At 31.1% G+C, this 25,816-nt stretch overlaps 1 protein-coding gene across 1 annotated transcript in view; it reads left to right on the top strand.

The window, feature by feature from the left end:
• Positions 1-25,816, top strand: part of sdt (MAGUK p55 family member stardust) — a 373,248-nt gene that overhangs the window by 15,047 nt on the left and 332,385 nt on the right. The window contains exon 2 of the mRNA XM_073976794.1: positions 13,451-14,065. Within this exon, the coding sequence (XP_073832895.1) occupies positions 13,982-14,065 (84 nt within the window). The 5' untranslated portion in view covers positions 13,451-13,981. The remainder of the gene's footprint in view (positions 1-13,450; positions 14,066-25,816) is intronic.

Genomic DNA, 25,816 nt, shown 5'->3' with positions numbered 1-25,816 from the left:
AAAAATATTCGAAATTAAGGATCACTAGCGTTACTTGACTAAGTAAATAATACTTTTAAAATAAAGTGTAAGGTTTATGTGAGTAGCTTGGGACACAAATTGAGGCCCAGGGTTTCAAAGAATATCTGCTAGAGGAAGCAAAGGAATATTTTCTAGAGGAACCAGAGGTCAATCTCCCAGCAATAAAAGACGATTTTAAAGAATATTTGTCAGAGGACAATCATAGCAATAAACGTGGATTTTAAAGAATATTTTCTAGGGGACAAACTGGGCAATAAACGTAAATTTTTAAAGAATATTTTCTAGAGGACAATCTCAGCAATAAACGTGGATTTTTAAAGAATATTTTCTAGAGGACAATCTCAGCAATAAACGTGGATTTTTAAACAATATTTTCTAGAGGACAATCTCAGCAATAAACGTGGATTTTTAAAGAATATTTTCTAGAGGACAATCTCAGCAATAAACGTGGATTTTTAAAGAATATTTTCTAGAGGACAATCTCAGCAATAAACGTGGATTTTTAAAGAATATTTTCTAGAGGACAATCTCAGCAATAAACGTGGATTTTTAAAGAATATTTTCTATAGGACAATCTCAGCAATAAACGTGGATTCTTAAAGAATATTTTCTAGAGGACAATCTCAGCAATAAACGTGAATTTTTAAAGAATATTTTCTAGAGGACAATCTCAGCAATAAACGTGGATTTTTAAAGAATATTTTCTAGAGGACAATCTCAGCAATAAACGTGGATTTTTAAAGAATATTTTCTAGAGGACAATCTCAGCAATAAACGCGGATTTTTAAAGAATATTTTCTAGAGGACAATCTCAGCAATAAACGTGGATTTTTAAAGAATATTTTCTAGAGGACAATCTCAGCAATAAACGTGGATTTTTAAAGAATATTTTCTAGAGGACAATCTCAGCAATAAACGTGGATTTTTAAAGAATATTTTCTAGAGGACAATCTCAGCAATAAACGTGGATTTTTAAAGAATATTTTCTAGAGGACAATCTCAGCAATAAACGTGGATTTTTAAAGAATATTTTCTAGAGGACCATCTCAGCAATAAACGTGGATTTTTAAAGAATATTTTCTAGAGGACAATCCCAGCAATAAACGTGGATTTTTAAAGAATATTTTCTAGAGGACAATCTCAGCAATAAACGAGGATTTTTAAAGAATATTTTCTAGAGGACAATCTCAGCAACAAACGTGGATTTTTAAAGAATATTTTCTAGAGGACAATCTCAGCAATAAACGTGAATTTTTAAATAATATTTTCTAGAGAACAATCTCAGCAATAAACGTGGATTTTTAAGAATATTTTCTAGAGGACAATCTCAGCAACAAACGTGGATTTTTAAAGAATATTTTCCAGAGGACAATCTCAGCAACAAACGTGGATTTTTAAAGAATATTTTCTAGAGGACAATCTCATCAACAAACGTGGATTTTTAAAGAATATTTTCTAGAGGACAATCTCAGCAACAAACGTGGATTTTTAAAGAATATTTTCTAGAGGACAATCTCAGCAACAAACGTGGATTTTTAAAGAATATTTTCTAGAGGACAATCTCAGCAACAAACGTGGATTTTTAAGGAATATTTTCTAGAGAACCCAATGGCAAATACACGTGGATTTTTAAGGAATATTTTCTAGAGAACTCAATGGCAAATACACGTGGATTTTTAAGGAATATTTTCTAGAAAACCCAAAGGCAAATACACGTGGATTTTTAAGGAATATTTTCTAGAGAACCCAAAGGCAAATACACGTGGATTTTTAAGGAATATTTTCTAGAGAACCCAAAGGCAAATACACGTGGATTTTTAAGGAATATTTTCTAGAGAACCCAAAGGCAAATACACGTGGATTTTTAAGGAATATTTTCTAGAGAACCTAAAGGCAAATACACGTGCATTTTTAAGGAATATTTTCTAGAGAACCCAAAGGCAAATACACCTGGATTTTTAAGGAATATTTTCTAGAGAACCCAAAGGCAAATACAGGTGGATTTTTAATGAATATTTTCTAGAGAACCCAAAGGCCCTAATGAAGGTTTCTTTGAAGTTCTTCAACAAATTTGAAATTTATCAAATGAAAGTTTATGCATTTAATTTTGTGATATATTAGCCTAATATCTTAGCTCTCTAAATCATATTTTCTTTTCGAAATCGTGTTATTAGTTTACGAGTTTTATGGGTTTTAGTAAAACAACCCAGTAATTAAGAACAATCATACGCAACCAAGTACGAATTTTAGAAAATTATGTATTATTAGAAATAGTTGAAAATTATTTAATGTAAGGATAAATAACGAAAATAAGGCACATTTAATAAACAGAAAAATAAATATCCCACAAAAATCTTTAATACATTAAGAGGAATATTTAAAATATATTTCTTTGGCATATTTCACATAGAAAACCTTCTTGATCCCTATTCCAACATAAAAAATTTTCTATTTGAAGTTCTCTAATAGCCTTGATGTAACCTCTCAATTGTCCGGACATACATATGCCAAAATATTCTCTTATGTCAAAATTCAATAGATCTTTCTTTCTGTTTCTGTCCTCATCACAAAAGTAAGTTGGCAAGTGTGCGTGTCCAAAACACCATATGACTGTGTCAAAAATGATATATTACATGCTTTGTCATTTGGCGTTTGCTACTCACAAAAAAAAAAAAAAAAAAAAACACAGAAACATTAACTTTCTCCATTTGCCACAGAAAAAAAGTAGCCAATGAAACAACAAAAATTACTTTCCCAATATTAAGGTATAGGTCAAAAATACAATATGAAGGCATACAACAAATGACCACAAGTAAATATAAATGAAATCTAGTGGCTTCAATATTGGAATGGATATATATTTTGTAAGCAAAAAATAAAAGCAATACACACACTCACAGCATACAGATATGAATGGTTTAGCAATGCCTAATGGCAAAACAAAAACAGAAAAAAAAGAACAGAAAATCTATTAAGTAAAAACACACTGCATCCACAGCAGCCTCGGCCACTTATTTTATCACGGCAGAAATAAAAAAAGGCACACACATGTTACACAAACGTGTCTCTAGCCAACCACTGAAAGAGAATATTGATAATGTTGTTGCTGTTGTATGTGAAAAATTAGACACAAGAAAACTTGAAAGCGGATTTTGTCCTTCAACTGTTTAGACATTCTCGGAATTGTTCGAAAGTTATTTAAAAAACAATATTTGTTAGCTATTTAGAAGGAGTAGTTTTTGCAGCAGTTTTTATGCCGACATCTCTTGGCTTTATGAAAATAATTTTCTTTTCAAAATTGACTTCATAGTTCACGAGTTATAAGGGATTTTGTAAAATAACCCAACAATTATTAATAATCATACGCTCCAAAGTACCAAAATTAAAAATAACGTTCTATAGTGAATATTGGACAAACTATTTCTCAAAAACTCGTAATTATTGGTGTTTGTGACCTCCAGAAAATATTCATAATAATATTCACGGTAATTTCTGCAAATTATCCCTTGAAAACCGCTTTTAGTCTAATGGTTCTAAAAATATTCCTTAAAAATCTATCTTTATTTGTGTAAGTGGTTGTTGAACTTGAAACATCATATGTATTGCAGTTGTCCATCAAATTTTTGATTCGCCTTATATACGTGGGGCTGTGCTATGCTAATTTCCACGCATAAGAAATGTCCTCCTACCACTGGATTTCTCGAATGAGAACAGGGAACAATATCTGTACCGTTGAGTGTGTAATTTAAGTGTAGTGAAGCCTTGGTTGTATGCCGGATACTTGTTCGACTTTTGGACATTGTGCTTTGGTATCTTTTAACGTATGTTTAACATTTCAAGTATACTGTTCGAAATGTATGCAAAAATATTCACAAAATGCCTTAACAGTTCTTCTAAACTACAATACTAAAATATTAGAAATGATTTATCTTATATTCAATAAGGTTTTATACTGTATTTCATGGTTAGAAATGAAAACATATGCTGTCAAGAATATAGCCATGTTTCTAAGCTTTTCAAATCACATTTACTTTTCAAAATAGCATTCGTAGTTCGGAAGTAATAACTGTTTTTGTAAAATAATCCAATAATTTATAACAATCATACGCACCGGAGAACCAATGTTAAAATAATTCATAACTCCCACACTATTGCTTGCATTTTCAATATTAAAACAATTTTAGAATACTGAGGAGATGCTGGATAAATGAAAATTAAAAATTTTCTCTGGAATATATTTTATTGCTGAGATTGTCCTTTAGAAAATATTCTTTAAAAACCCAGGTTTATTGGCATTTTTGATCTCTAGAAAGTATTCCTTAAAAATCCAGGTTTATTGGAATTTTTGTTCTCTAGAAAATATTCTTTAAAAATCCACGTTTATTGGCCTTTTGGTTCTCTAGAAAATATTCTTTAAAAATCCACGTGTATTTGCCTTTGGGTTCTCTAGAAAATATTCTTTAAAAATCCACGTTTATTGGCCTTTTGGTTCTCTAGAAAATATTCTTTAAAAATCCACGTTTATTGGCCTTTTGGTTCTCTAGAAAATATTCTTTAAAAATCCACGTTTATTCTTTAAAAATCCACGTTTATTGGCCTTTTGGTTCTCTAGAAAATATTCTTTAAAAATCCACGTGTATTTGCCTTTGGGTTCTCTAGAAAATATTCTTTAAAAATCCACGTGTATTTGCCTTTGGGTTCTCTAGAAAATATTCTTTAAAAATCCACGTTTATTGGCCTTTTGGTTCTCTAGAAAATATTCTTTAAAAATCCACGTTTATTCTTTAAAAATCCACGTTTATTGGCCTTTTGGTTCTCTAGAAAATATTCTTTAAAAATCCACGTTTATTCTTTAAAAATCCACGTTTATTGGCCTTTTGGTTCTCTAGAAAATATTCTTTAAAAATCCACGTTTATTGGCCTTTTTGGTTCTCTAGACAATATTTTTTAAAAATCCACGTTTATTGGCCTTTTGGTTCTCTAGAAAATATTCTTTAAAAATCCACGTTTATTGGCCTTTTTGGTTCTCTAGACAATATTTTTTAAAAATCCACATTTATTGGCCTTTTGGTTCTCTAGAAAATATTCTTTAAAAGTCCACGTTTATTGGCCTTTTGGTACTCTAGAAAATATTCTTTAAAAATCCACGTTTATTGGCCTTTTGGTTCTCTAGAAAATATTCTTTAAAAATCCACGTTTATTGGCCTTTTGGTTCTCTAGAAAATATTCTTTAAAAATCCACGTCTATTGCTCAGATCCAATATCCACGTTTATTGGCCTTTTGGTTCTCTAGAAAATATTCTTTAAAAATCCACGTTTATTCTTTAAAAATCCACGTTTATTGGCCTTTTGGTTCTCTAGAAAATATTCTTTAAAAATCCACGTGTATTTGCCTTTGGGTTCTCTAGAAAATATTCTTTAAAAATCCACGTGTATTTGCCTTTGGGTTCTCTAGAAAATATTCTTTAAAAATCCACGTTTATTGGCCTTTTGGTTCTCTAGAAAATATTCTTTAAAAATCCACGTTTATTCTTTAAAAATCCACGTTTATTGGCCTTTTGGTTCTCTAGAAAATATTCTTTAAAAATCCACGTTTATTCTTTAAAAATCCACGTTTATTGGCCTTTTGGTTCTCTAGAAAATATTCTTTAAAAATCCACGTTTATTGGCCTTTTTGGTTCTCTAGACAATATTTTTTAAAAATCCACGTTTATCGGCCTTTTGGTTCTCTAGAAAATATTCTTTAAAAATCCACGTTTATTGGCCTTTTTGGTTCTCTAGACAATATTTTTTAAAAATCCACGTTTATTGGCCTTTTGGTTCTCTAGAAAATATTCTTTAAAAGTCCACGTTTATTGGCCTTTTGGTACTCTAGAAAATATTCTTTAAAAATCCACGTTTATTTGCCTTTTGGTTCTCTAGAAAATATTCTTTAAAAATCCACGTTTATTGGCCTTTTGGTTCTCTAGAAAATATTCTTTAAAAATCCACGTCTATTGCTCAGATTTTCCTCTAGAAAATATTCCTTAAAAATCCACTTTTATTGCTGAGATTGTCCTCTAGAAAATATTCCTTAAAAATCCACGTTTGATGCTGAGATTGTCCTTTAGAAAATATTCTTTAAAAATCCACGTTTATTGGCCTTTTGGTTCTCTAGAAAATATTCTTTAAAAATCCACGTCTATTGCTGAGATTTTCCTCTAGAAAATATTCCTTAAAAATCCACTTTTATTGCTGAGATTGTCCTCTAGAAAATATTCCTTAAAAATCCACGTTTGTTGCTGAGATTGTCCTCTAGGAAATATTCTTTAAAAATCCACGTTTGTTGCTGAGATTGTCCTCTAGAAAATATTCTTTAAAAGTCCTCGTTTATTGCTGAGATTGTCCTCTAGAAAATATTATTTAAAAATCCACGTTTATTGCTGAGGTTGTCCTCTAGAAAATATTCTTTAAAAATCCACGTTTATTGCTGAGATTGTCCTCTAGAAAATATTCTTTAAAAATTCACGTTTGTTGCTGAGATTGTCCTCTTGAAAATATTCTTTAAAAATCCACGTTTATTGCTGAGATTGTCCTCTAGAAAATATATTTTAAAAATCCACGTTTATTGCTGAGTTTGTCCTCCAAAAAATATTTTTAAAATCCACGTTTGTTGGTGAGATTGTCCTCTAGAAAATATTCTTTAAAAATCCGCGTTTATTGCTGAGATTGTCCTCTAGAAAATATTCTTTAAAAATCGACGTTTGTTGCTGAGATTTACCTCTAGTAAATATTCTTCAAAAACCCACGTTTATTGCTGAGATTGTCCTCTAGAAAATATTCTTTAAAAATCCACGTTTGTTGCTAATATTGTCCTCTAGAAAATATTTTTAAAAAAATCCACGTTTCTTGCTGAGATTGTCCTCTAGAAAATATTCTTTAAAAATCCACATTTGTTGCTGAGACTGTCCTCTAGAAAATATTCTTTAAAAATCCACGTTTATTGCTGAGATTGTCCTCTAGTAAATATTCTTTAAAAATCGACGTTTATTGCTGAGAAATTGGACTCTGGTTCCTCTAGAAAATATTCCTTTCCTTCCTCTAGGAGATATTCTTACAGTCCCATTTTGTGTCCTACGCTACTGACATAATCCTTACACTTTCTTTTAAAAGTATTACTTATTTAGTCAAGTAACGCTAGTGGTCCTTAATTTGGAATATTTTTACCAACTTCATGGTTAAAATTGAATTTTAAATATTGTGCACCGGTGCGTATGAGTGTTAGTAATTATTGGGTAGTTTACAAAAACCTCCATAACTCACGAACCAAGAACGTGATTTGGAAAAGGAAAGTATATCTGTAAAGCTAAGATATTGGAGAATTCAACCTATATATTACATACAACCCCAAACTATCAATACTTTCCCTCTTTTCTTTCAGCATTTTTGAATTTGGATTTTCTCCATAAGTGAAATTTATTTTCTTTTCCAATATTTATGGTTTATTTTTTGCACCATTTCTTCAACCTTTTCAGTAGCCTCCTCTTGAACTTAAATTAGATCATAATGCAACATCCCTTCTCTTTCACACATGTTTCCAGTACAAGGTCTTCTGTATAATAATTTTGTTTTTTTTTTGCTCACCTTAAACCTCAACTCATTTCAGAATTCCATATATCTTTTGTATTAGAATTTTTGTTGTTGTTTTTCTTTATTACGAAAAAGAGGCCAATAAATTTTGTTTATATATTTCTGTTTTTATTTCTCAATATTCTGGACCTTGTCGCCTGCTGGTTTTTGTTTCGTTGTTGATGTGTGTGTGTGTGGGGCCTATTGTGTTGGGTATGTTACATGCCGACAAAAGGAACCATTCATCATTATTGTTGTTTGCAAAGGCACATTTATACACATACATATGCGCAAATGTGTTTACATAATCCGGACATGGTCACGTTTAGATACACGCTTGTACTCACACATACAGACTTACACTCATATGGCCAATATAATAATAAGGAACGCACATGTAAGAAGAAATATTTTACAAAAATATGAAATTGCCACATAAAATGCAAAAGGAACTATCTTCAACAAAGAAATAATTTAATTTAGGCAGACTTCAATGCCATTTAAAAATTAGAATAAAAAAATTAAATGACATTTCATAGATTTTGGGGTTAAAATGAATTTTATATTTCGGTTCATTGGTGCGTATAACTGTTATTAATTATTGGGATAATTTAGAAAATCCTTTGAAACTTGGAAAGTATTTATGTGATTTTGGATATCAAACATGGTTTTGGTAGCTAACAGCTAAGGGAACAAGAATTTATATAACTTGGATATACAACGAAACACCTTCACCTTAAATTCTTAAAGTAAAATCCAAAATTCGAAAATCCAAAATTTATTTCTTAAGCCCTTTCGCAATTTGCATGCCTTGCATATGTAAATCATCTAATTTTAAGACCCTTTTTTGCAAATGTAACATCTTCATACAAAATGAAATAATCGAAAAAGTCATAAAAATTACTCATAAAATGTTTATCACCGACCAGTGAAAGTTGTTTTGTTTTCATACTTTTACTTAGGATTTGTTGTGGGCCTTTTATCACTTTTGTTATTGCGTTGTTGGGCAAAATGCATAAACTCGGCCAGCTAGTTAGTGCTGTGGAATGGAATATTTGTTTATGTGGCTTCCCCCCCGCCTGACCACAATGTAAATATTCCGGTGGTGGGCTATGTAAAATTTTTGGGTAATAAAATTGTGTACATTTTATAGTTGCAAGTTTTGTGGGGTATATATTTTAAATGAAGTCGTCAAATTTGATTACTGGATAGTTTTACTAATTATATGTGTGATTTAGTGTGGCGTATAGTATGTTCGAATAAGTGTTTAATTAGATAAGCCGAGAAAAGGGGATTGGTAATAAAAATTAGATTTATGACCAAAAGATTTTTTATGGTCTGAGATTTGTCTGGTGACAGTCCATGTAGGGAAAATGGCTGTAATAATTTGTTTTTGGTTTACTGGCAATCATTTTAGCTTTTCAAAAAGGGTTTAATGTTCAAAATCCAAGCAATAGCGGCTGAGTTGTGAAGAGATTAAATTTGGTGCTCCTGTGCGTATAATTGTTATTAATTATTGGGTTGTTTGACAAAAACCCTTGTATCTCGGGAACCAAAATTCCGATTTGGAAGAGAAAACTTGTTTCTGAAAGCTGAGAAATGAGGCTTTATGCTAGACGCTTTTGTAGTGGCATTATCGATATCTATGAAATATCAGCTAGAAAACCACATGAATGGTTGTGAATAAATATTTTTAGAAAAAATTTGATTTGTTATGGATGTTTCAAAAATTTAACGCCAGTTGTTTCGGAAAAAAAATATTGGTATCTAGATTCTTTGAAAATATATGTTTTTTTTTTTAAATCCGCGTCACTGAATCCTGTGGAAAATATTAAAAAAAACACGTTTATTGGCTTCTAAATCATTTGGAAAATATTTTTGAAAATTCACTTTTATTGTTTTTGGTTTATTAGCAATCATTTTAGCTTTTCAAAAAAGGTTTAATGCTCAAAATCCAAGCAATAACGGCTGAGTTGTAAAGAGATTAAGTTTGGTGCTCCTGTGCGTATAATTGTTATTAATTATTGGGTTTTTTGACGAAAACTCTTGTATCTACGGAACCAATATTCTGATTTCGAAAAGAAAAATTGCTTCGGAAAGGTGAGAAATGAAGCTTTATGCTAGAAGTATTGGCTTTTGTAGTGGCATTATCCAAATCTATGAAATAGCAGCTAGAAAATCACATGAATGTTTGTGAATAAATATTTTGTAGAAAAAAAAATGATTTTTTTATAAATGTTTCTAAAACTTTACCGCCAATTTCGGGAAAAAAATATTGGTATCTAGATTCTTTGAAAATATATGTTTTTTTTTAAATCCACGTCACTGAATCCTGTGGAAAATATTAAAAATAAAACACGTTTATTGGCGTCTAAATCATTTGGAAAATATTTTTGAAAATTCACTTTTATTGTTTTTGGTTTATTAGCAATCATTTTAGCTTTTCAAAAAGGGTTTAATGTTCAAAATCCGAGCAATAACGGCTGAGTTGTAAAGCGATTAAATTTGGTGCTCCTGTGCGTATGATTGTTATTAATTATGGGGTTATTTGACAAAAACCCTTATATCTCGGGAACCAAAATTCCGATTTGGAAGAGAAAACTTGTTTCTGAAAGCTGAGAAATGAGGCTTTATGCTAGAAGTATTGGCTTTTGTAGTGGCATTATCGAAATCTATGAAATATCAGCTAGAAAATCACATGAATGGTTGTGAATAAATATTTTGTAGAAAAAAATTTGATTTTTTATGGATGGTTCTAAAACGTTAACGCCAATTGTTTCGGAAAAAGGTTATTGGTAGCTAGATTCTCTCAAAATATATGTTTTTTTTTTTAAATTCACGTCACTGAATCCTGTGGAAAATATTTTAAAAAAAATCACGTCTATTGGTGTCTGCAATCATTTTAGCTTTTCAAAAGGGTTTAATGTTCAAAACCCAAGCAATAACGGCTGAGTTGCAAAGAGATTAAATTTGGTGCTCCGGTGCGTATAATTGTTATTAATTATTGGGTTGTTTGACAAAAACTCTTGTATCTACGGAACCAATATTCTGATTTCGAAAGGAAAAATTGCATCGGAAAGGTGAGAAATGAAGCTTTCTGCTAGAAGTATTGGCTTTTGTAGTGGCATTATCCAAATCTATGAAATATCAGCTAGAAAATCACATGAATGTTTGTGAATAAATATTTTGTAGAAAAAATTTAAAAAATTGAAAATTTATGGAGTTTCAAAAACTTTAACGCCAATTGTTTTGGAAAAAAGTTATTGGTATTTAGATCCTCTGAAAAATATATGCTTATTTTTAAAAAAAATGTTTATTATTCTCTGAATCCTTTGGAAAATATTTTTAAAAAATCCACGTTAATTTGTGTCTAAATCATCTGGAAAATATTTTTAAAAAATCCACGTTAATTTGTGTCTGAATCATCTGGAAAATATTTTTAAAAATCCACGCTTATTGGTGTCTGGAAAATATTTCTGAAAAATCCACATTTATTGGTGTCTGATTCCTCTGGAAAATATTTCTAAAAAATCCGCGTTTATTGGTGTCTGAATGCTCTGGAAAATATTTTTAAAAAATCCATGTTTACTGGTGTCTGAATCCTCTGGAAAATATTTTTAAAAAATCCACGTTTATTGGTGTCTGAATGCTCTGGAAAATATTTTTAAAAAATCCATGTTTACTGGTGTCTGAATCATCTGGAAAATATTTTTAAAAATCCACGTTTATTGGTGTCTGGAAAATATTTCTGAAAAATCCACATTTATTGGTGTCTGATTCCTCTGGAAAATATTTTTAAAAAATCCACGTTTATTGGTGTCTGAATCATCTGGAAAATATTTTTAAAAAATCCACGTTTATTGGTGTCTGAATCCTCTGGAAAATATTTTTTAAAAATTCACGTTTATTGGTGTCTAAATCCTCCGGAAAATATTTGTAAAAAATCCACGTTTATTGGTGTCTCAATCCTCCGGAAAATATTTAAAAAATCCACGTATATTGGTGTCTAAATCCTCTGGAAAATATTTTTAAAAAATCCACGTTTATTGGTGTCTAAATCCTCTGGAAAATATTAAAAAAAATCCACGTATATTGGTGTCTAAATATTCTGGAAAATATTTTTAAAAAATCCACGTTTATTGGTGTCTCAATCCTCCGGAAAATATTTTTAAAAAATCCACGTTTATTGGTGTCTAAATCCTCTGGAAAATATTTTTAAAAAATCCACGTTTTTTGGTGTCTGAATCCTCTGGAAAATATTTTTAAAAAATCCACGTTTATTGGTGTCTGATCCTCTGGAAAATATTTTTAAAAAATCCACGTTTATTGGTCTGTGAATCCTTTAGAAAATATTTTTAAAAAATCCACGTTTATTGGTCTGTGAATCCTTTAAAAAATCCACGTTTATTGGTCTGCGAATCCTTTAGAAAATATTTTTAAAAAATCCACGTTTATTGGTGTCTGAATCCTCTGGAACATGTTTTTTAAAAAATCCACGTTTATATACGTCTGAATCCTGGGGAAAATATTTTTAAAAAAATTGGTCTGTGAATCCTTTAGAAAATATTTTTAAAAAATCCACGTTTATTGGTCTGTGAATCCTTTAGAAAATATTTTTTAAAAATCCAGGTTTATTGATCTGTAAATCGTTTAGAAAATATTTTTAAAAAATTGGTGTCTGATTCTCTAGAAAACCTTTTTTAAAAATCCATGTTTATTTGTTTCTGAATTCGGTAGAAAATATTTTTGAAAGTCCATCATTATTGATCTCTGAATATTTTGAAAATACGTTGAGAAGTTTTCTCTCTCTTAAAATAGCGTTGTTTTTATTTATCATTTAACCTGCATCCCTTTAGCATTCCAAAACGGGTTTTATATTAAAAATCCAAGTCCTAGTCCAGGAGTTATGAGGATTTCTTTAAGTTAGTACCTTAGAGCGTATAATTGATATTAATTGTTGGGTTATTTCGCAAAAGACGTTATATCTTTTCAACTATGAAACCGATTTTAAAAAGTAGATTGGTTTCGAAGAGCTTATAAATTTGCCTACAATCTAGTAATGTAGTCTATAATCCATTTTAAGTAAAATATCCAGGAAATGTCAGATCAATATAAAAATATTTTATAGTTGATCATTGCACTAATAAATGCTTTTGATATTAATTTTTTTACCTTAGCTTCATACGACTGATACCAATACAAATACACAGATGATGCCTTTTTGTGTATATTTCCCACACATTCAATAAAAAATTGGTAAAAAAAAATAACAAATTTATAAAATTTCCATACATAACCCCTGCCATAAAGATATCCTCTTCCGCTCAATATTATTGTATCCTTAATATTAAGTGGTATTTGTTGGAATTAAGTCAACATTCATTCATATGCCATGTTCAGAAACACATACATATACACAACGGTGTCGGTGGCGGTGGTTTATAAAACGTGTATCGCTGTTCTACACGCATACTGAACTGTTATTTGCGGAACGTGCAACAAAACAACAAAATGAGTTTAAATGTTTAAATGTGTATGTAGGTGTGTGTGTGTGTGAGTGTGCGACAGAAAATCTCATGAAAATCACGTTATCATATATGCATAAAATAACAACGACAGGAAAAGCAACAGCAACAACAGCACCAATAACTCAAATACGGATACAACTACATAAGGATATTGAAAATAAATTGTTTTGTGTGAAAGATTAGGAAGAGCTTTAAAAAAATTACTGGCATTTTATTTTATTTTTCTTTTGAACATAATTTCAATAATATTGTTAAATTCTAATCATGATAACTTTTTCTTCTTCTCTTTTCAGTAACCATAATTGAAGTGAAATAATATTTAGCCGATAACTTAAACCCTATCGTCCATACAAGCCAACAACTCAGTTCAACGAAAGTTCCCGCGACAATGTTCCAAATATTTGTTCTACAAATTTAGCCTTTTAGACTTGTACCTATTAAGGTCTGGCTAGAAAAGCATAATAATAACAACAACAGCAACACAAGCAAAGTTCTTCTTCGTCTATTCCTAATTTCTCTCTGAAACGTGTTATTTTTTCCGTTATCTGCATGAATTAGTGCGTGGGTGTTTGCAAGTGTAAAGACGGGCAACGTGCCCGCAACGTGTTTCTTCGTTTGCTCGTTAATATTAGTGTGTAGTACGAGTTCGTGATATTCCCCCTATACGTCCTTTTTTCTATCGGCCTTGTGGAAGATTTGTTTATTTTTTTTCTTTTGAAACTTTCTCTCTACAACGAAGTTTAGTTGAGCTTTACTGTTAACTACGACATTCTACGACTTTTATTATCTTTTGGTTTTAATCTTCTTCTTCTACTACTGCTGCAATGCAATCGAATACCAGTCGTGCCACACTAAGCGCACAATCATCGGGTACACCATCGGCTTCAACAATATCATCATCAGGAAAGGTAAGAAAAAATATATCACCAATATTTTTGAAAATTTAACATAGCTGAAGCCAAGGTTTACCCTTTTAGAACACGCGACTTGTGATTGTATATTATACAAATTAAATATTTTTGGATAAAATGAAATGTTTTTGGACGTGGCAAAAAATATTGGACTTAAAAGATAATTTGCGTGGAAGCTGTGGCTATATTTATGTTAACAAATTGGTGAAAATGGGTTGAAGCCACCATGTCTTTTTTTGTTATCTCTCGATTTGTGAGTAAACCAAACTTCCCTCGAGTTTCATGTCAAAGTAAAAACAGAAGCAAACTAAATAAGGATCATCTCACTAATGTATTACTTTTCAAAATTTCGTCTGCTTCTACCATTAAATGATGCTGACATTTTGAAGCCAGATTTACGGTGTTTTTTGAAATTTTCTTCTAATTTCATTCCGCAAACAGGTTTTTAAAAAAATCGTATATAGGATTGAAGAACTCGCGATTCTGAGTTATTTGATACGAATATTGTGAATGTAGTCTGCACAGCTTCATAGAAATCTGCATACAAATGCGAAAATTTTGTGCGCACATTTTTCTAAAAATCATATTTTTCGGGCCTAATTTTAACAATTGTCATTCGATTTCTTCGTACTTGATTGCACATTTTAGGTTTTTACGTTCCTCATCCAATAAATCATTCCCCGTGAAAATCCATCTACTAAAACGCGAGTTACAAGAAATTCCAAAGTAGAAAAAGCATCTAAAATTATTTTTGGAAATATCGCGTATTTTATCGCGTTATCTACGGTTCGTTTCCACTGCAATGAAACAACTAGTACAGCATCTTCGTTTTAGCGGAAACAGAGATTTGAAAACTTCACTGATAAGGGAGCTACATTCATTTTATCCCAAAAAATAGTGTGTGATGCTACATCCACGGTTTTTGATTGATCGCCTTGAATTAGATATATATCGGTATAGATTTTCATGGTGAACACTGAAATCGGATGCGGACAAAAATTGTATGTACTTTGCGCAAATTAGCGATATTTTATAGGTTTTTTAATGCTAGGATGCAGCCAATGCTACATCTTAGCCTCCAATGTAAATTTGGAAAAATATATTTAAATTAAAAGATATGATCTTGCTGTACATGAAAATCACATGCGGACAAAATGATTTTGATAATTACGCGACTTACACGTATTTAAAATGCATATAAATTAAAATGGTTTATTTGACCTCTGTTTCCATTTCATATGCTTTGTGATATATCCTCATCAACCCAATTACCTTCCCTAATAGGAAAGCTTTAATATGAATGTCAATAAAGCAAAATCCGTCTATTTTATTGGGAGATTTAAGCAAATGAAGGAAGTATTCCTATAGATTTTTCCAATATTTTCTACTACATAATGCATGTTAAAAATATTTTTTCAAACAAAAAATAATTTTTTTGACCAAAATATGTGCTTATTTTGGCTGTAACATCGAAACTAAAACACCAATCTGTATGATTGTAGTCTCATTTGATTCCCCGTGAAGTTTTGATCCACAACAAATTTTTATGTAATTTTATGACCACTAAATGGGCCTTAATTTTGAAAAAAGTTTACTTATATTCAATAATTTATCAATTTTATGTACATACCGCGAGTTCTGTGTAACATTTTGCAGGTATTATGCAATCTACTCGCTGAAGTTAACTTCGAGAGAACTTTTTCGTAACAATTGTGCTCATTAAAATAATTAGCGTTTTTATAATATTTTCTTTTTTAAAAGCCGAAATAAAACCGCCATAACTTTTGTCCGCAACAACAAAAAATTGGCTCGCGACCAGATTCGTACTGGGAATTTTTTTCTTAACCTACATATCAAAAATCGTTGATGTAGCGCGAAAAAAAATTATCATTTTTTTGGAAATGGAATATGAAATAATTGACAATATTCGTGAATATATATATAGTTAGTTAGATTAAAGTCTAGACATTTTTTATATTTCTAAACTATTTCATTTATCCGCCATAACCGTAGCATTCCAAAACTGCTTTTATAATTAAAATCGAAGCCATAGTATGGGAGTTATGATGAATTTTATATTTTGTACCCTAGTGCGTATAACTGTTATTAATTTCTGGGTTATTTCACAAAAACTCTTGTAACTCTTGAACTATGTAAGTGATTTTGAAAAAATCAATTAGTTTTGGAAGGCTTAGACGTGAGGCTTTATTCTAAGAAGTAAATGTATTTTCGACTCTTACTGAAAATAGAAGAAAACAAGTTTAGAATAACAGATCAAATATTTTTAACATATTTAAAGACTCAGATTGAGCCAACGTGTATAATATATAATAATAATGTTTAATTTTTATTAATCCGTCATTGCCGAGCTTTCCAAAAATGATTTTCTATTTAAAATACAAGCCGTAGTGAAGAAGTTATGAGGAATTTTTTAAATTAGTACACCATAGTGTATAATTATTATAAATTGCTGGGTTATTTCACCAAAACTCTTGTAACTCTAGCATTATTGTAGCGATTGTGAAAAATGAATTAGTTTTGGAAAGCTTATGCGTGTGACTATAATCTACGATGAAATTGTATACCCGATTATTACTTAGGCTAGAAGAAAAAAACAGTAAAAACCATACCGATTATTTTTTTATATATATATTTTAAGGCCCAATAATGTGTATAATAAACAATATAGAGTAATTTTTAGTTTATTCATCACTGTAGCTTTCCAAAACTGTTTTTATATTTAAAATCGAATCCATAGTGAGGGAGTTATGAGGAATTTTATATTTTGTGCCCTAGTGCGTATAATTGTTATTAATTGCTGGATTATTTCGCAAAAACTCTTGTAGTACTTGAACCATGCAACCGATTTTGAAAAATACATTAGTTTTGGAAAGCTTAGACATGAGGCTTTAATCTAAGACGTAAATGTATGCCCAACTCTTATTTAAAATAGAAGAAAACATATTTAGAATAACAGATCAAATATTTTTGAAATGTTTGACCCAGGAAGACCCAACATAATAATAATATATAATAATATTGTTTAATTTTTATGTATCCACCATCGCCCTAAATTTCCAAAAAGTATTCTTTATTTAAAATCCAAGCCATAGCGAGTGAGCTATGAGTAATCTTACATTTGGTGCCTCAGTGCGTATAATTATTATTAATTGCTGGGATATTTTGAAAAAACTCTTGTAACTTTTGAACAAAGCAGCCGATTGTGAAAAATAACTTAGTTTTGGAAAGCTTAGAAATTGGTCTTTAATATAAGAAGAAATAGTATCTACGATTATGACTTAAACTGGAAGAAAAATATTTGCGAAATATTAAACCAATTATTTTGAAATATATTTGAAGTCATAAGAACCGCAATCAGACATATTAAAGAGGTATTTTTAAATATTTGTAGAGAGTCATTAGACACGAGGTTTTAAAGGTGGAGGCTTGGAACTTTTAAATAATAATGCTTTTTTGACTATATATCCTTGAGGACCATTGCACATTTTCTAGGACTATTTTCTAGAAGAACAAGATTTTCTACCAACATTTTCTGGAGAATCCACGTGAATTTTCAAAGAATGTTTTCTAGAGAACCGCCGCGGAATTTCTACGAATATTTTCTATAGTGCCATCGTGGATTTTCTAAGTATATTTTCTAGAAAACCACGTACTAATTCTAAAATATTTTCTAAAGGACCATAGTGGTTTTTTGGGAATATATACTAGAGAAAGATCTTGGATTACCTAGGAATATTTTCCAGAGAACATACGTGGATTTTCAAAGAAAATTTCTAGAGGAACATAGTGGGTTTTAATATAATTTTCTCTAGAGACTCAACGTGTTTTTTAAAAATATTCTTTGGAAGGCCATCATTGATTTACTAAGAATATTTCTTAGAGGACCATATTTTCGAGGGAGCCCTCATTATTTTTCTAAAATATGTTCTAAAGACCATAGTGGGTTTTTGGCAATATATACTAGAGAATGATCTTGGATTCCCTATGAATATTTTCTAGAGAACCTACGTGGATGTTCTAAGAATATTTTCTACAGGATCATCGTGGATTTTTAAGAATATTTTCTAGAAACATAACGTGGATTTTACACTACTATTTTCTAGAGGTTCAACCCCGATTTTAAAGCCATATTTTCTAGAGAACCATCGAAGATTTTCTGAGAAATTTTTCTGGAAAACAATCGTGGAATTTCTGAGAATATTTTCTAAAGGACCATCGTGGATTTTTTAGGAATATTTTCTAGAGGAACATCGTGGATTTGCCTAATAATATTTTCTGGAGAACCATGGTGAATTTTCTAAGAAAGACCATCGTGGATTTTCTAAGAATATTTTAATAGGAAATATTTTCTAGAGGGTCATTGTGGATTTTCCAAGAATATTTTCTAGGTAACCATTGTGGATTTTTTAAAGAAAATATTGTAGGAGGATTGTGGATTTTTTAAGAATATTTTCTAAAGTATTTTGTGAAAACATCGTACATTTGACCACATTTATAAATATAATGATCCTGAAAATAATATATGTGGACGCTTATATACCTTATATATGTAGAAGACTACCAGACCTTATACATGAGTGAATGACGGACGCGTCCACAGATAACGGGTAGAAGCATTCCCTGTACACAAATATGTTAGATACCACAGCGGTGGACAACACAGAAGATCTGAGACAATAATATTGGAATAAATTTACGAGTGCCTATGTTTAACGGAAAGCATCATTAACGCCTATAAAATTCATTTATTAGAGCGTTGAAACCCATGGGTCGAGAGGTTATGTTATTAACCCGCCCTAATAAAAAGCACACTACTATAAACAAGCGAATGAATTTTCGGACTTGTCGTGGAATACATTTTAACTTTTTTATTTTTTATTTATGTGTCTTAATTTGAACTTTCCAGAACAGTTTCTATACTTTAAATCCAACAAATGTTTGGAAGTTATTTCATTTTTAAATTTTGGCATCCGGAGAGTATGATTGTTACTATTTCTTGGGATGTTTTACCAAAATCTTTGTAACTTCTAAATTTTCGGACTTCTTCGTGGAAAATAATTTAACTAATTTATTTTTCATTTATGTGTCTTAATTTGAGCTTTCCAAAACAGTTTTTATATTTAAAATCCAAGCACTTATTTGGAAGTTATTGCATTTTTAAATTTTGGCATCCGGAGCGTATGATTGTTATTAATTATTGGAATGTTTTACAAAATTCGTTGTAACTTCTAAACTATGAGTCCGATTTAGAAAAGCAAAGTATTTTTAGAAAGCTAAGAAATCGGACTACAATCTGAAACCAAAATTATAGAACAACTCCACGAATTTACAGACAACTGTTTTTAAAAGTAATTAAGTAGGATTTCTTTGTGTTTTAGAAAACTTATTGAAAGATTAATCAACCAATACATGTGTATAGCTTGTATTGAGGACAATTTGACTGTTTTGTGAGAAAAAATTCTAAGAAACTCTGCTAAAAATTGCTGCATTAGCTCGTGGCAACACATTCCTCTTTTCGTTGGTAGTTCTTGTCGTATAATGGCTTTTTTGGGTTCTTTTATTTTTAATTTATGCGGCATTATCTCAGCTTTCCAAAACCGCTTTTATATTTAAAATCCAAAACACTGTTTCGATGTTATTGAATTTTTAAAACTTGACATCCACAGCGTATGAGTGTTATTACTTATTGGGTTGTTTTACAAAATCCGCTGTAACTTCTGGACTATGAGTCCGATTTAAAAAAACAAATTATTTTTAGAAAGCTAGGAAATTGAACTATATTCTAAGAAGTATCCTTTTTGGTAGCTGCATCAAAAATTATAGAAAAACGCAACTGAAAATTGCCCGATAGCTTTGTGCTCCACATTCTTCTTTCAGTGATAGTTCTTGTCGTTAATTTGGCCCTTTGAGTGGTATTTTAATTTTTGTGGCCTAATATTAGCTTTCCAAAACAGGTTTAATATTTAAAATCCAAGTTAGTGTTTCGAAGTTATTGAATTTTTAAAATTTGTCATGCAGTGCGTATAAGTGTTATTAATTATTGGGTTGTTTTACAAAATCCGCTGTAACTTCTGAACTATGAGTCCGATTTAGAGAAGCAAAGTAGTTTCTGAAAGCTAAGAAATGGGTTTATTTCCTATGAACGCTATGGTTTTGTTGCTTACCCTGATAGATTAGAAAAAGAACATAACTTCTGAACTATGAAGCCAATGAAGGGAAGTAAACAATTCTAGAGAACTTAGAAATAAGATTTTGATCTAAGAAATGGAATTTTTTAGCTGTTCACCATTTTGTAAACATTTTGAAAGACCATTGCTACAAAAGTTAATATATTTTTGTAGAGGCTTATATTTTTAAAGGAAAACTTTTGGCACAGAGTATTGTTTTCTCCACTAAGTTGTAGCCCTATTGCACAATTTTCCTTAGAAAATGTTGTTCCCATTTGTTTACTTCAAAACGTGCCAACAAATTCAATGAAATTGTAATTGGTGTTTAAAAATGCAACAGTCTTCCTACACAAACACGCGCCAACACAAGACACAAGTCATAAAGGAAGTCACATACACATTTGGTGCCGCATTATAATTTTAATGAGAAACGGAGATTTTTATTATGCACAAAATGCTCTCCGTGTGTCCTTAGTTATCCGTTCAGATGCTTGGATATGTAAAGGGGAGTATTGTTGAGAAACATAAAATGTTCTCTAGCGTAAAATAAAGACAATTAAGTAATGAAAGAGGAGTTGCGTGTCTTTTATTTTTCCTTTATTTCCGTTGTCAACTACATTAAAGAAAACAACAAAAGCAATAATAATTTCCGCTTGAAATACTTTACATCTTTGTGTTTTTGATTTACCTGCGAAAAACTAACTTAGGTTCTACTCGAAAAAAAAATTATTAGCGAAAAAGAATGAAAGTGTCAACAGGCAAACGGAATATTTCCTTTTCCGTTTCTGAACTGGAAGCAGTAATGAAATTTTACAGACTCAACTAAAGAATATTAAGTGTCATTTAGTCAGTTATGGACGGAAAGGACACACAAAAAACTACACATTTTGTTTCATTATGTTACCATTTCCCAGCATCCATGCTAAGAGCAGCATCTGTCAAAATTGAAGTCAAGCTTCCACAAATTTAAAGGTGCAGAACACCTCCTTTATCTTTTGGTACACAAAGGAAACACATCAAGAAATCAAACCAAAGTAACAACAACAAAATAAAGAAAAAAAAAATAAGAATAAAAATCATTTGTGACACATTTGGCGCTTGTTACAATTAAAGGCCAAGTCGTACTACTTGTCTGCTGTCGCACAAATAATGGCGGTTTGAGTAAATGTGGCAAAGATGGTGGTGGGAAAACAATAACAACAGCAAAAAAGGTACATAACTCTCAATGACAATGTACGCTTTGTCTGACATTGCTTTACAACTCCTCTAGGCCCATACACAAACTCATTCAATGCTCTCATTTAACCACAAGATGATGTCTGAGGGTGGGAGAGTAATTAATTTTGTGGACATATCAAAAGAAAATCTTGTGCACAAAATATTCTATAGAAAAGTGTTTTGAGAAGAACAATTATTTTTCATTTTTGCGCCACAATTGCAGCCATCCAAAAAGGTCTATTTTTTAAAATCCAAGGCATAGTGTGGAAGTGATGGCATTTTTTAAGATTGGTATTCCGACGCGTATAAGTATTATTAATTATAGGAATGTTTCACTAAAATCGCTCTGACTCCTGCATTATACAAACGATTTAGAAAAGCAAATTAGTTTTCGAAAGCCTGGAGATGTGACCATATTTTATGAAAGCCACATTTTTGTAGCTGATTCTTAAATAGTAAAAATGCCATAAGCAATAAGCAATTTAGAAAAGCAAATAAGTTTTCGAAAGCCCACAAATCTCACTGTAGGATGACGTCTGTGGAGGGAGGAAAATTATTTTGTGGACATTAAAAAAGTGGACAATATTTTCCAAGGAAACATTATTTTGGACAAAGTAATATTTTCGATTTTTGCGCCTTCACCGCAGCTTTCTGAAAATGCTTTTATATTAAAAATCCAAGCCATAGTGTGGAAGTTATGAATTTTTTAATAATTGGTACCAAGTGCGTATGAGTGTTATTAATTATTGGGTTGTTTCAATAAAACGGTTCTAACTCCGGAAGTATGCAAGCGATTTAGAAAAGCAAATAAGTTTTCGAAAGCCCAGAGATAGAACTATATTCTACGGAAATCTATATATTATCAGACAAATGGTTTGTTATGCTTGAAAATACTGCTTCTTCATTTGTTTAGGCGGCCTAATACCCAACAATTGGCCCATAAACCGAAATAAGAACAGATTTCCTTCTAGGATTTTCTACGAATACGGTACCAACATGCATCTCTAAGAATATTTTGTAGAGGATTTTCTAAGAATATTTTGTAGAAAACCAACGTCAATTATCTAGAGGACCATTGTGTTTTTGTTTCTAGAAGCACATCGTGGATTTTTTACAAATATTTTCTAGAAGACCATCGCGTATTTTCTAAAATATTTTGTAGAAGACCATCGAAAATTTATTGTTGACATTGTTTTCTAAGAACTATCTGGGATTTGTTACGAATATTTTCAAGAGGAACATCGGGGTTTTCTAGGAACATTTTGTAGAGACCCAATGTAAATCTTCTGGGATTTTCTACGGATATTTTCATGGGGAACATCGGGGTTTTTCTAAGAATATTTTGTAGAGAACCATCGTGGGTTTTCTAAGAATATTTTCTAGGGGACCATCGTGGATTTTCCGCAATATTATCTAGAGAACCATCGTGGGTGCTCCAAGAATATTTTCTAGAGGACCATCGTGAATTTTCTAGGAATATTTTGCTAGAGGACCATAGTGGATTTTCTACGAATATTTTTAAGTTTTCGAAAGCCCACAAATCTCACTATAGGATGATGTCTGTGGAGGGAGGAAAATTATTTTGTAGGCATTAAAAAAGTGGACAATATTTTCTCAAGGAAACATTATTTTAAGCAAAAGTAATATTTTTCGTATTTTTGCCGTTAACGCAGCTTTTTGAAAATGCTTTTATACAAAAAATCCAAGCCATAGTGTGGAAGTTATGAGTTTTTTAATATGTGGTACCAGGTGCGTATGATTATTATTAATTATTGGCTTGTTTCACTAAAACAGCATTAGCTCTTGAACTATGTAAACAATTAAGAAAAGCAAATTAGTTTTGGAAAGCTTAGAGATGTGATCATATTCTATAGGAGCCACATTTTTGTAACACATTCTGAAATAGTTGAAAAATTCCGTGCATTATCTGACAAATTATATGTAATGCTTTAAAATACTTTTTGTTCATTTATTTAGGTTGCTTAATACACAAAATTTGTCCCATAAACCGAACTCAGATTAAATTTCCATCCTGGATTTTCTGCGAATATTTTGTAGAGAGCCAACTTTGATATTTAAGAATATTTTTTAGAGGATCGTTGTGTATTTTCTGCAATATTTTCAGCGTGGATTTAATATTTGGCAGAGAACCAAAGTGAACTTTTTAGAGAACCATAGTGGCTTTTCTAGAAGAACATCGTGGGTTTTATATGAATATTTTCTAGAGGACCATTGTGTATTTTTTAAGATTTTTTTTCTAGAGGACTATTGGGGATTTTCTGCAATGTTATTTGGAGGACCATAGTGGATTTTATAAGAATATTTTCTGGGGAACCATCGATGATTTTCTATGAATATTTTCCAGAGGACCATTGCGGATTTTCTGAGAATATTTTCTAGAGGATCATTGGGGATTTTCTAGAGGAACATCGAGGATTTTGTATGAATATTTGCCAGGAGATCATCGTGGATTTTCTAGAGGATTATAGATGATTTTCTTTAAATATTTTCTAGAGGACAATCGTGGAATTTCAGAAAATATTTTCTAGAGGACCATTGATGATTTTCTATGAATATTTTTTAGAGATTACATTAGATTTTTTTTCTGATAATATTATCTAGATGATCATTGGCGATTTTCTACAATATTTTCTAGAGGAACTTCGTGAATTTTGTATGAATATTTGCTAGCTGATCATTGCGGATTTTCGAGGAATACCTTCTAGAGGGCTTTGCTAAGAATATTTTGTAGAGGAACAACAGGAATTTTCTAAGAATATTTTCTTGAGGGCCATTGAGTTTTTGCTAAAAATATTTTCTGCAATATTTTCTAGAAAACCATCAAGGATTTTATATTTTTTTGCAATATTTTCAAGAAGACCGTCGTGGATTTTCTAAGAGTATTTTCTAGAGGGCCATTGGGGATTTTTGGCAATATTTTCTAGAGGATTATCGATGATTTTCTAGAGGACAATCGTGGAGTTTCAAAAAATATTTTCTAGAGGACCATTGATGATTTTCTATGAATATTTTCCAGATGACCATTGTGGATTTTCTAGAGGAACATTGCGAATTTTCTGCAATACTTTTAAGAGTATATTTTGTGAATTTTGTACATGACCATATAGTTCTCCCCTTCTCGATTTCATAGGCGTTGGAAAGGACACGTAACCTTTGTTATTTGGTCATGTGGGCATATGTCCTTTTTTGTAGACTCGATGGATGAAACTCATGTTCCAATCATTGGGTAGGCGTTCTTCTAGTCAGATGGTTCTTATGCATACGCCATCTATTTTTTCTCCCGCTGTTGCAGCCGTATTATTCTTCAGCCGGTTTATTCATGTCTTGACTTTAATCTGGCTGGCCAAAGAACCAATCCTAGCTCTATGGCATTGTCGTCATCGCTACTACTGCATACCAACTGATTGGAGTATCCCAATATGTCACATTTCCGGTAGCACTATTGGTCGTGGTGTGTTTTTGTTTTTTGCCAAAGGCATATGCTGTAAAGTGTTATTTTATTTTTCATTTATACGGCATCATCACAGCTTTCTGTAAATGATTTTGTTTTTAAAATCCGAGCCATATTGTGTAAGTTATGAATGTTTTTAAAATTGGTATATGGGTGCGTATAACTATTATTAATTATTGGGTTATTTCGCCAAAACTTTCATAACTCCTGAACTATCAATCCGATTTGAGAGGGAAATTACTTTCAGAAAGCTTAGAGATGCAGCTATTTTCTGTGTATGCGAAATGTTTGTAACTGATCTTGAACTAGAGAAAAAACATATGAATTTTTGGCAAAGGCTTATGCTGTAAAGTGTTATTTTATTTTTCATTTATACGGCATCATCGTAGCTTTCTGCAAATGATTTTGTTTTTAAAATCCGAGCCATATTGTGAATGTTATGAAAGTTTTTAAAATTGGTATATGGGTGCGTATAACTATTTTTGATTATTGGGTTATTTCACCAAAACCTTCATAACTCCTGAACTATGACTCCGATTTGATAGGGGAAATTAGTTTTAGATAGCTTAGAGATGCAGCTATTTTCTGTGTATGCGAAATTTTTGTAACTGATCTTGAACTAGAGAAAGAACATATGAATTTTTGGCAAAGGCTTATGCTGTAAAGTGTTATTTTATTTTTCATTTATACGGCATCATCGCAGCTTTCTGCAAAGGATTTTGTTTTTAAAATCCGAGCCATATTGTGGAAGTTATGAATGGTTTTAAAATTGGTATATGGGTGCGTATAATTATTATTAATTATTGGGTTATTTTACCAAAACCTTCATAACTCCTGAACTATGAATCCGATTTGAGAGGGAAATTAGTT

Source organism: Musca autumnalis, unplaced genomic scaffold, assembly GCF_047663935.1.
Source record: "Musca autumnalis isolate F117 unplaced genomic scaffold, ASM4766393v1 scaffold_3, whole genome shotgun sequence".
NCBI lineage: Eukaryota > Metazoa > Arthropoda > Insecta > Diptera > Muscidae > Musca > Musca autumnalis.
Note: the sequence above shows the minus strand (reverse complement) of the source record. Positions and strands in the feature narration are given on the sequence as shown.